Source organism: Myripristis murdjan, chromosome 2 (genome assembly GCF_902150065.1).
Source record: "Myripristis murdjan chromosome 2, fMyrMur1.1, whole genome shotgun sequence".
NCBI classification, from domain to species: Eukaryota; Metazoa; Chordata; class Actinopteri; order Holocentriformes; family Holocentridae; genus Myripristis; species Myripristis murdjan.
The window spans coordinates 14572982-14585049 of NC_043981.1; the positions used below are offsets into that span (position 1 = coordinate 14572982).

At 41.3% G+C, this 12068-nt stretch overlaps 1 protein-coding gene across 1 annotated transcript; it reads right to left on the minus strand.

Annotated features, from left to right (window-relative positions):
• Nucleotides 1–203: 203 nt before the first annotated feature.
• ndfip2 (Nedd4 family interacting protein 2) lies at nt 204–11205 on the minus strand. Its single transcript, XM_030069930.1, has 8 exons — nt 10966–11205; nt 6403–6628; nt 5516–5646; nt 5104–5191; nt 4146–4270; nt 3774–3840; nt 3512–3617; nt 204–3405 (listed from the first exon to the last, which is right to left on the minus strand). Exons 1-7 carry the CDS (start codon nt 10990–10992, stop codon nt 3514–3516), a joined length of 768 nt encoding a protein of 255 aa, XP_029925790.1. The 5' UTR covers nt 10993–11205; the 3' UTR covers nt 204–3405; nt 3512–3513.
• Nucleotides 11206–12068: the final 863 nt, after the last annotated feature.

Consider the following 12068-nt stretch of genomic DNA (forward strand, 5'->3'; position numbering starts at 1 on the left):
ATTTTGACATTTGCGGTTTTTGTTTTATCATTCAATGTTTCAGATAGGACAATAAGTCATTTGATTTGCATAATTTACTGGTGAAGGTTTTGTTTTAATCTAATCTGTCCAAATAGCTGAGATTTCCTCAAGTCCATCATGTGAGCATAAATGAGTCCACTGGTGCTGTGCAGTAAATAAAACCCTCAATCAACCAAAACTTTATTGGCAGGCTTTTGTACTTTATTGGCATTTTTTGCAAGACATCATCTTTGAATTTTATTCCAGTTACATGAATGCATAACAACCATATCTGCTCCAAAGGATGTTACAAGGATTATCTTGGACAAAAATAGTTGACTGTTGTCTCTTTTCTTCTTTTTATTTACAAACAAATGTAATTGTAGTACTAACCTTTTAGTCCTTATATTAACCCACTCAATCAGGTGCATAAATCATGCATCAGAGCTTTAATTCATTGTAAGATCTTGATATTGCTGAAAGAGGCTTTAGTGGGATATGACTCTTGAGTGGAAAACAATTTTTCTAGCATTAAAAAAAAAAAAGTTTGGCAATACTTAAACTGTCACAGTTTAGGCTAAAAGCGATGAAACAAGACACACAATAACAATATTATCTTTTTGAAAATAAAAAGTGCAAAAGGCAAAATATCCATTTGGGATGATTTTTAAGATTTCCAGTTGAAAAACTTAGATGGCTAAGATAATTTTTGTCTACCCACCACATCAAGTTAAGCAGATTCACAAATCATATACAGAAGTTCTTGAAAGTGCAAATATCGTGAATTGGCATGAGCTGGTATATACATTTCATTTTGTGGAAACTGACAAAAAAATCATCATCAAAGAGCTTTTTTTTTTTTTTTTTTTTTTTTTTTGTCCAGTCGCGCTCCATTTTCATGGTGCACATCATCATAGACATTATGAATTCTCGCTCCACCACAATTTCGCATTTATCAGTTACACTCACAAGCGAATACAAAATCTTTTGATTGCAAGATTTATTCTCATCTTGCAAGCTCAAAGTTTATCACGGAATACAGGTGGCTGTTTTCTCCACACCAACCCAAATGCAACCGTCACTGTGCTGCCACCTTCTCAACGGGATCTCGGTTAACACCCATGAACACAAGCTTCTCACTCCATGAAAAGACAGGACGCTTGAAGGAGGACAGAAGTAAATTTAAATCTAATCTATTCCTAACAAGCCAAATCCCAGAGAGATCCACATGTAGAACTACTGCAGGACAGAGTTTCTCTAAATCATGCACAACATGCAGATCTGGTTACATTTAGAAGAGTCTGGAACCTTTTTTTTGTATGTTTTTTATCTGTTTTTTGTTTGCATTGATCATCTTGGATTGTATTTTCAACTGATTCTCTTTGGAAACTTTCTGCTGACCTGCAAGGTGAATCTGAAGCACCTTCTTCCCAAGGCTGTGCGGTGCAGACCACCGAGTGGATGATTACCAAACTCAAATATGGACTGCAGAGATGTACTAACTGCAGTTATTTATTCTGTGTCCATAAAGACTCAACTGTGCTGCTTGTTCAATCAATAGCACCTCAGCCTTGTCCAAAATTCATGCGCGTTTCACTCTGGACCAGACCAGATGCCGTACTTGGATCTCCGACTGGGACTGAACTCAAACCTCTGATGCACTCAACTAAACTACTCCACTATAGCTAATTCATCATCACAGGAATCAACATCCACAATTAGGTAATTAACAAATAGCTAAATTGCATAAGACCCTTTTTTTTTTTTTTTTTTTTTGTCAAAGATAGTTCTACCCCAGCCTGGCAAGTAACGGTTATGTAAAACCTTATTATGAATTCCACTTCCACAACAGTAAAGCTGGGGATGCATACAAGGCTCACTTGCCACGGAGTCCTGCTTCTGTCTCTCTGCCTCTCTCCACTGATTCTACTGTAGCCAGGGTGCTTGCTTGTGTGTGTGTGTGTGCTGCCTCCACTGATAAGCTATGTTCCTCAGTGGCTCATCAGTATAGTTTGGCCAGACATATTTGGCGCAGGAACCAAAAAATAAAAATAAAATAGGTATAAAGCATTATAATGTCAACCAATGGATGCAGCTCTTCTCTATTGCTGTAATATATTGGGCTAGAGTTCAGGTGAAATGTCCAGCAAAAGATGAACGATTTGAGGTTCGGCAAAGCATAGTGGAGACATTCGTTTCATTTTCTCTGATTCAAGAGAGACTGCCGACCAAAGAGCAGGAAGGAGTGCAGTCACCTGTCATCATAGCAAATCTGTCATTAGATGTACAGTGACTGCACAGTGGCATATTACTTCCAGCTTCTCTAAAGTCAGTATAATGATGGATCACGGTTGATACTGCATAGGTCGGACCACTGTGACAAAGTCCTCATTGTAAAGTAAAAATAAGAGAGAAAAAATAATAAAGATGCGCACTGTAAGACTGATCTACATTTAGCCTCGATCAAGCCAAGCTGCAAAAGTTTAGAATGAGGAAGTGAAAACGCTACACCACAATTAAGACTTCAAAACACCCCAACTTGAAAAAGGTGGGAATGGCAACTCTAGTGCTTAATTTGTTCAAGAAATCTTGTCATGCACAGCCAGCTCGACTGCAACAGGTCTCATATAGAAAAACTCAAAACTAGAAAATGGCTGCACCCTAAAAGTCTAAAAAAAAAAAATCCTTACTTGAACTTGCTCTCAAAAGACATATGAGGGAAAGCAGGCAAAGCTGGAAAGGAAAAAAAAAAACAGGATCTGAAAGAGTACAAACTGGTTTCTACATGTTTTTTTCATTTTTGAATTATTTTCCACACATCCATTTTTAAACACTGGATATTTATTTTTCAACTATACACTGATATTAGTGTGGTGGTGTACGCACCCTATCGGGGCAAATAATTCGATGTAAGTTTAAAATTTTATTTTTCCCCTCACACACTGCCAAATTATTTTTCATACTTTTTCTGTGCTTTCAAGGCCATTTTGGAGAGCTGGTCTAGCGCTTTTGAGAGCAACCACCAACATGATGCATCTGGGGGCCGGGTGTTTCAGACGATTTCACATGATTCTTGCTCAGAACATGTAAAGATAATCAAAACAAAACAAAAAAAGAGGTCAGTGAATAAGAGTTTTTTTTTAAAATCAAAAGGAGGGTGGGAGGGGGGAAACAAAGCCAAAAAGAGATCTGATCATCAAAGGGATGGGTTCGGCTTGGTTCAGAAGGAGAGACTTCAGAGTGAGTCATGTTATGCTTTTAATGAGACTGATGACACTCTCCCCCCGCTTCTTTCCTTCATTCCTTCCCTACCTCCTCTCTTCACTGCAAGACTTATAAGGTCAGGTCATTTGAGGGGGTAGAAAGGAACTTCACATTAGGGAGGAATGATGTTGGCGTGGAAACCTGCGACAAACGACAAACTCATTAGGGGCTGCAGGATTGTGATAGGGTCACAAATTGGAAAAAAATGACCATAATCCATGATGAACGCATGAATAAAGAGCTTTACCTCTAGTAGAGGAAGAAAAGGCGTGTTCTATGGGAGGTGGCCATGTTCTCTGACATGTTGCGGACTTTTAGATAGTTGACAAAGCCTCTGAAGAAGAGCAGGAGACCTGGAGAGGGCAAAAGACAGTCATCATTTACTCATGACAATAGACAACAACAGCAAAATAGTATTAAACTATTGACTTTAAAAAAATGGCTCCAGGCTCAAGACTCAGTTTGTGTTTGTTTTTTATTTTATCTGAGGTAAGAGTTTGTGAACTCACCAAGCAACAGGAAGATCCACCAGAGCCAATATTGACCGTTGAAGTATCCAGTGAAGTAGTCGGAGAACTGGAAACGAAGAAACAGCGAGGCACGGGGAGAGAGAGAGAGAGAGAGCGAGGTAAGCATCCATATTTCATTGCTCAACCACCATTTTTAGACACATACCAAAAGAACTGCCCTCTGTGGCAAATAAATAAATGAATATATTTTCAGACAGACAGATTTTAATATGTAAGGCTAAAAAAGCACACTGACAATAATCAGAAACTCTTCATAGCAGCAGTGGCTATCAGATTTCACTTTATTGTGCTAACTGGTACAAGCCAATTTTTTGGGGGGAGCAAATGCATGCAAATCCACTTTGAATGTACCCTGACGATGAGAATCCACTTGATGAGGGAGAGGCCAAAGCCACAGATGGCTCCGTAGCGTCCTGCAATTGTATTGGTCAGACAGAAGGACAGGCAGAAGCCGATCCAGTTGAACAGGAAGGCCACTGGAGGGAGAAACAAGAAGACACACATGTAGGTGCAGTTTTAGTCAAGAACCCCTAACTCTGTGTAATACATCTGTGAAATGGCTGTGTCAGTGTGTAAAGTAGGCCAACCTCAATTCTTAACTAACTCGTGGCTGCCATCCTGTGGTGAAAACGTAGAACAGCAGCCCCAACGACTCAAGGAAGGTGCATTTTTGCAACCGCGCTATGAGGTATGTTTAATGAACTGTATAAAATTACTGCCTCTGCTCAACACATTTACACTGAAAGAGATAAATCATCCACGTAACCGGAAAACATTTGACTATTCCTAAACAGCCCGACAGAGCATGTAATGGATAGACCACACGTTCTGAAGACCTTTAGCTGTGTAAGCACTCTTCTCCAACTGCTGACTTCCACCAGTGAGGTGAAGTAATTGAGACACACCATGCAAATCTGCTAAGAAAAGCCTATTTCACACAGACTATATGGAAATTTACACCTGGCACCGAGGACAGAGAAAGCACTGACTGATGGAGAAAGTGTATGGTTTGAGGAAAATCTGCCATTCATACACAAAGCAATGCTTTAACAGGGCATTGAGAAATATACATTAAGAAAAACACAACAAAACATTATGTTTAAAATCAATAAAAGCAGAAAATAACAACTAAAGAAAAAAACACAAAGCAAGAAAATGTTGTATTGAAACAAAATGAAATGTGATGCCTGCCTGTTCATGGACATACATGAGATCATCACTCAAAGACTGTAACTTGTACGTAAATAAGCAACAATTAAGTTGACTAAAGTCATCACAATTTGATATCTGCTACACCCGGCTGACTTACTGAAAAAGGCCAGCATGAAGATGCCGTCGTTGCCAACTCGTAGCTGATCAGCATCACTGAAATCATCTCTGGGAGGGAAGTCATCATCCTACACATACACACAATTCCATTCAAACACACAGAACAGATGACGGTTTAGTTAAACAGTATTTTAAAATATAATGTCACCCAGGACTGAGTTTAATATTGTTTTGCATTATGCTTTGTATGGAGTTTGGCTGAACTTAAAGGGAAGGGCTTTTATCGGCTAAGATAAAAATCAAGAGGTCATTTTAACATGTTATTTTCATAAAAGGAAGTGGAAAAGGAAGGAGAATAAAATACGGGGAAAAGATTTATCATTTCTAAATCAGGCAGGAGGCAAGTGATGCTGTGTGTGTGTGTGTGTGTGTGTGTGTGCGTGTGTCCTCACCCTTGGCATCACCTCCACAGTGGAGGCAGCCATGGCAGCAGCTTTGGCCTTCTCTGCTTCATCATACGTGGGCAGGGAAGTGGCAACACTGTAGGGCGGAGGCACCGGGAAATCGCTTCGGAAACTAGTTTCTGTGGAAAAACCGGAGAAGACACAGCACTTTGACAAAGCTGCATATCTAGCACAGTATATCAAAAATGCAACAATACTGGAAATGTTGTCATGGAAATGAACGTTGACTCATGGGCAGGGAGTACATGACACTTCAGCCGTTACCACAAAAATGCTGTGGAATGTAATCTTGTTGCTGTTTCAGCGGGTGAGCAACCACTCTCTGGGAAGACAGTGGCTGAGTGGCTGCTACAGTGTGAATACTAAGCTGTGCACATTAAATACGCTTGAAACCAGAACTTGTCCATTAAGGGACAAGATTTATGAAGACAAATTGGCCAAAGACTTGATGTCTATGAAATCTTTCAGCGAAGATCTCCACTTTCCAATTTAGTTTCAATCAAGTTTGAACTGCAAATTATACGAGCTCCATCTCAAGGGGCAAAAATGTGGATTTTTAAAATGAGGAGAGTGAAGCCGGACAGGTCCCACTGCAGAGCACAATGCAGGCCTTGGATGATTTTATGAAAAGGTGCGGAGGTGAAAGCGACACTGTGTGATTTGCACTATAAAAGAAAACAGCATGTGGCTTGGGTCTCTTTCCACCTTTGATGCCAAGAGAAATCATATTCCCATCACCGCCCTAACCTTGTATTAACACTGCAGTCTCTTTTTCAAGTCAAACGAGCTGATTTCTTTTACCTACAATTATAATTATTATGCATATGAACCAGTTTAAAGAAGGCTGACAGGATTTTTTTTTTTTTTTTGCATACCAGGTGCAGAGGCAGTTGCTCCCAGGTCAATGGGGGCATATGGTGGTGGAGGGGCGTCTGCCTCCCCCTGGGTCCCTGATCCGGATGCCTGCCCTGATGCTGGGGCAGAGGAGGGGCTGGCTTGGGCCTGAGCCTGAGCTGATGACGTCCCGGCCTGGGCTGTGGCAGAAGTCGACGGCTGCTGTTCACTGGTAGAGGCCTCTGAGGAGTCGTCCTCATTGTGCAACTAGGAGAGGACAGGAGATTAGAGGAATCAGTCAGTTCATCAGTCACCCAAAGTGTAGCTGCCTAAGGGTATGTTCTCACTATTTTTTTCAGATGGGCAACTCCTTTTTGCACATGAAAGACGGCGGGGAGCGACTGCAAGGCGGATGCAAAGCACACTTTACAAGGTGCTGGGCCTGTCGTCTTTTTAAAAAGAGTGAAGCACTTTCAAAGCTGAGAAAAGTTCAACTTTAAGGCGGAAACAGGATGTGCACTGCGTTTTTTTTTTTTGTGAGCGAACTGATGACAAGGTAGAAGAGGATGGGATTGACAGGGCACTGGCAGCTGACAGTTTCATACTACAAGAATGACAATTTTAGCAAGAAGTGGAAAAGTTTGTATTACTTTGTATTTACTATTAAAAGTTTGTATTACTGTGAACATAACGAGTCAGCATGGGGCATACTGGCCCAGTTGTGGGAGTTTCTGCTAAGTGTTAAAGAGATGTGTATCAGTATATATGCTGACAGTAGCCCCAACCACATGTAGTCATTATGGAGAAAAATACGCATTGCATAATCACATCATTTAATGTGATTGAGGCAGCACTTTTTTCTGCAAAAAAGTGTGGCAATGTAAGTAGAAGGTAATCAGTCAATTAACTAATGAATAAACAAGGCGTTTAGTGTACATATCACATAAAGGCTACTGTCAGTAATAAGGACTGCATTAACAAAAAAACAAAATAAGTCTGTAACAGCACTGGCAACCTCTTTCAGCAGTGGGGGCATCACCAGGCCTTCCTAGTGACTGTTGCACATGTACTGGAGTTAGGTTACTAGCAATGTGTTTACTGGTCACTGTTCAAGCTGTACCATTTGCCCTCAGCAGAACATGTCTGACACTGCATGCCAACATAGAGAGGGAAGACAGAACATGAAGGGTGGCTCTGTGAACAGAGGGGTGACAGGAATGTGATACATCAGGAAAGTAATACGGTTAATGCTGCCCTTGCTCCAGCTGACAGAGTCATTCGGGGCCCCTTTAGTACATTAATTTCATCAGGCAAAAGAGCCAAACACCTCACTCAAATTACAGAGAGGGGATGGTCACCTAAAGGAGTAACGATGCACACTCTCATTTCCCTCATGTCAAGGTGGCCTTGAGAAAGTCAACCTAAACCCCAGCTGCTCCAGTAGAGCCGCCCAATGCACAACAGCAAAACACTGCAACCACAGAATGTGAATGTGAAAGTTTTTTTTTTTTTTTTTTTCAGCAAAACTACAACAGATACGTTTGTAAGTGTTTTGATTTTTTTTTTTTTTTTTTTAAATACATCTTTATGCCATAATATCAGACAAATGATGTAACTTTCAGAGGCTGTGTACTAGTTTGGGTGTTCTTGTTGACTGTCATCTCCAGCTTCTCCAAATCTTGTATTTATATTGCCAGCACAAACCAGACAACCATGGCCGGGCCTAAACATGCGGCTGAGCAAGTTAAACTTGTTTTGTTTACACCAGCATGACAAATCTCTGAACAAGACAGAAAACAGTGTGTGCCTGCAAGTTGTTATTTTAGATTTCCTGCGAGGCGAAAAAAAAAAAAAAAAAAAGTTAGAAAACGTTGATCAGGGTTTAAATTGTGAAGCTCATTCAAACTGGAGAAATTGGACACAGAAGTGCTAGAGGCAAACACAACAACCAGACCAGGAGGAATCAGTGCACTGTTAATGAGCAACTGCACTGATACATCAAAATCACTGCCTCACTGACTCTGATGTTCACGCCAAATACGTTCCTCAAGGTTGCCGTTCATGAGAACTAAATAATGACTACGGTGCCGTCTGCAACTTCAGATGTGGTGCCGTAATTGTTGCATCTGGAATTTTACGTCAAACTGGTGCTTAGGGTAATTTTAGTTTTGGTTTTACACATCCCCTGTTTTGATCCCAATTATGATTCCAGGGTAGGTGCAGCACGGCACTTTAAGTAGGGGCGGCGTGGCTCAGGAGGTAGAGCAGTCGCCTGGTAATCGGAGGGTTCCTGGTTTGATCCCTGGTTCCTCCACCGAGTATGCTGACGTGTCCTTGAGCAAGACGCTAAACCTAACCGAACGTAACTGCTCCTGATGGGCACCTTGGTGTGGTATTGTCTGCCATCTGTGTGTGAATGCAAGATAAAGTGCTTTGATTGTTGACTACAGAGAAGGAGTCCATTTAAGTATATTTGTCCCAGGAAAAACAACTCTGGGAACTTTGTTGCTGTTACATAACACAATATAGGAGAAACACACATTTGATGTAAGGTCACCAAATGATAAAGCTACAGCTTGGGGCCCCAAACACCAGCGGCTCTCTGACAGCTGAGCAGGTTAACCACTGGCCATGTTTCACGAACGGCAGTCTTGGTGTGATTGTTGTTGTTCTCTGAAGGGCCAAAAGGAAACTTTGTTAGTTAGTGACCAAACAAATACACTTTATCAAAACCCTGGACCTTCACCCCCTCCCCCGCAAACATTCTGCAAACCTCCACCGGCTCGGGGTCGATGTACAAGGCAGCGAGTGAATGAGTGGCTGATGACTGGCCCGGAATCAAGAACAGAGCATATCACACCCCCGTGCACAGAGCCATTACGTAACAGCTTAACAACATAACCGCAAGCCTCCTCATCTCCAAATATACCCGAGCTCAGGCCTTCTAAGAACAACAGATACTTTTCAGAAATCTGAGAATCATCTGCGGAAACACTGGACCATGAGACAAAAGAGCAAGATGCAGGGAGGGATGAACAAAGTGTGAACGTGGAGGAGGGCTTCTCAACTATTATGTACAGTACATGCCGAGATAAACAAGACTGACACATCATAAACAGGTTAGCCAGGGAACGTCACACCAAGCGTCTTCATCTGAGCGACTTCAAACGCCCTGAGAATCGTGACGTGACTGCGCCGCTCCTGGCCTCGACACAGTCGGCGGAAAAAACCCTGAAAATGATGAAGATACTGACGTAAAATCGCAGACAGTCGCTTGGCAACCGAACTGAAGCGGGCAGGAAAAGATCAAAAGTGTAACTAACACAGTTTAGGCCCGAGAGCTGCAGCACACGTCAAGAGGAACTGGAGATGGGTTGTCTACATGTTCTGTGGGCTAGTGAGCAAATGTCAACATCAGATAATGCTATCAGTTTGGCCTGGATGCGCAAAACAGGATATAACTTAGACACAGAGGTATGACGGCAACTGCTAGACTGGAACTAAATAAACCTTGAAAATCCGTTGTTTTCACGTGCTGTAGACCTTCAGACACAAGTTTAGTATTAGTCTTCCTGTTTACAAGGACAGGATTATTATTAAAACAGGCTTTAATCAGGGTTTGGAAGTTTAAAACCAAGCATTATTTCACTTGGGCTCATATCAAATCCTGTGGGATTATCAAACCAATGCCTGGAGCCACAAGTATCAGAGCAGGAACCCAGCTATTTCTTCACAGCTGCAGATGGTTTGCAAAAATCAGTACTTCACTACTTCCTGAGGAGAGAGAAAAAAAAAAAACACACTCCAAATGATGCCTGGTTAATTGACTAGCCACTTTTTCCAGCCACAGCCCAAAGATTTACCAGCATTGAACTGGTGGTAATTTCCCACGGTGAACAGCCGCTCTCTGCTTTTGAGATAACCACGAAGAGGTGAATTAAAGTGCTTTTAAACATAGATATATCATAAATTATCACATTTATGAGGCATGGTTTTTTATGGAGGAGGTGGTTATTACCTTGAGAAGGTGTATTAATCTACCTACGTGGCTGGTACCTTTTCCTAACACTCTTTAAAGGGCCCTTTGGCATTTAATACCTGACTGTCAAGCTCCCTCACAACTTTGTCATTTTTTTTTCTGCCACGTTAGGGAATAAGCGACCTCCATTGCTAACGCTACAGCTAGCTCGCTCCTCAATACGTTTCGTGTGTATCCTAACATAAACCACCGTGTAAGGTCAACTTAAATATAAGCTGTCAAGTTAGTACGTCGTTCATAACAGTGTAATACATTTTCGAGGACGGTGGGCATAACTTCTGCGGCCCGTAGGGACTTGAGCTCGGCTAGCTGGCTAACGTTAGCCTAGCCTAGCCAATGCGGAAGTGCTTGACAAATTAAAACTGTCAAAAAAATATAGATTTAACGTGGGGGAAACACAGACTGGTTAAGGTTAGTGGCGTTTAAAGTCATTAAGTATGGCGTTAGCATGGATAATATGGCTGCTCTCGGTTGATTATTTTCACTTTAGCACTGCCTTTTCTCGTCTCGTTAGGCCTTATTTCCACTAGCAGCCAGTGTTTTGATCGGATCTGGACTCACTCACCACTTGGTATCGGCTTGCTGGGTCCATCTCTACAAGATTCAGCTGGCAGGCAAGCCAGCCGATAAAACAAGGGGGAAAATCCGGCCTGTGCTGACTCCGAGGTTTTGGTGACGAACAAGCGACAATCCTCTCAAACAGTGCTGGAAGAAACAGGATAAAAACCTGTGAAAGAAATGGCTGCAGGCTCCAGTTGTGGCAATGCAATGCAAAAAAAACCCGTTCACGCTAATGTTGGACGGCAAATTCAAGCTGGCCGGAAAAAGTCACGACGTCCGGTCACTAATTTTCAAAATTAAATCACTACACCGTGCCACTGCGCCATTTGAGTAAAAGTAAATACCCAGATATTAATTCTCTACCAAATTAACATCACCTCTTCACAACATAGAGGCAATTGCATCAAATATTTCAGCGTGTATGAGGATACATGGAGAATAGCCTCTCCATGTGTCCTCATACAACCTGAAATATTTAATGCACTTCTCACTGACTCTTAAATGTTCTCTTTTATATATCTTACATATATTCTTTTTAACAAATGCGAGTTTTTTTTAATTCCTTTATTTTGTTTTATTTTCAAAAATACATATTCGGATTATTTTGCAGCCGAAATCACAGGATTTCCGGTGTAACTCTGGTTGTTTCTGTGTAACTTGATGCGGACGTGCCTGGTGGAGTTTTCCTTTTAATGACGCAAATGAAACGATTCCTACATCCACCACAGGGTGGAACCAAAGCTTATTTTAGGCTACATCACACACACACACACACACACACACACACACACACCCCTCACATGATCCAAGGCACAAAGAGTCTTTGTTTTAAATATTTGTAAATATTTGAAAGTGTCTACATTTCTATGTTTCATGAGGCCTCAGCTACTATAAATCCTAAATTAGGATACTAATTTAGGATTAGGATGCTAATTAGGATACTAATACTATTACTACTACTACTAGTAGTAGTAGTAGTAGGAGTAGTAGTAGTAGTGGAGTAGTAGTAGTAGTACTGCTACTACTACTACTACTCCTACTACTCCTACTACTACTACTAATAATAATGTTATCTATCTATCTATCTATCTATCTATCTATCTATCT

Bases quoted from the DNA above. Each gene is read 5' to 3' on its own strand.
- ndfip2 (XM_030069930.1), bottom strand. From the start codon at position 10,992: ATGGACCCAGCAAGCCGATACCAAGTG. The intron at 5,192-5,515 runs GTGAGGACACAC...GTGTATGTGTAG, and splicing joins CTGTGGAGGTGATGCCAAGG to GATGATGACTTCCCTCCCAG. The intron at 4,271-5,103 runs GTAAGTCAGCCG...TTCTCCCTCCAG, and splicing joins CTTCATGCTGGCCTTTTTCA to TGGCCTTCCTGTTCAACTGG.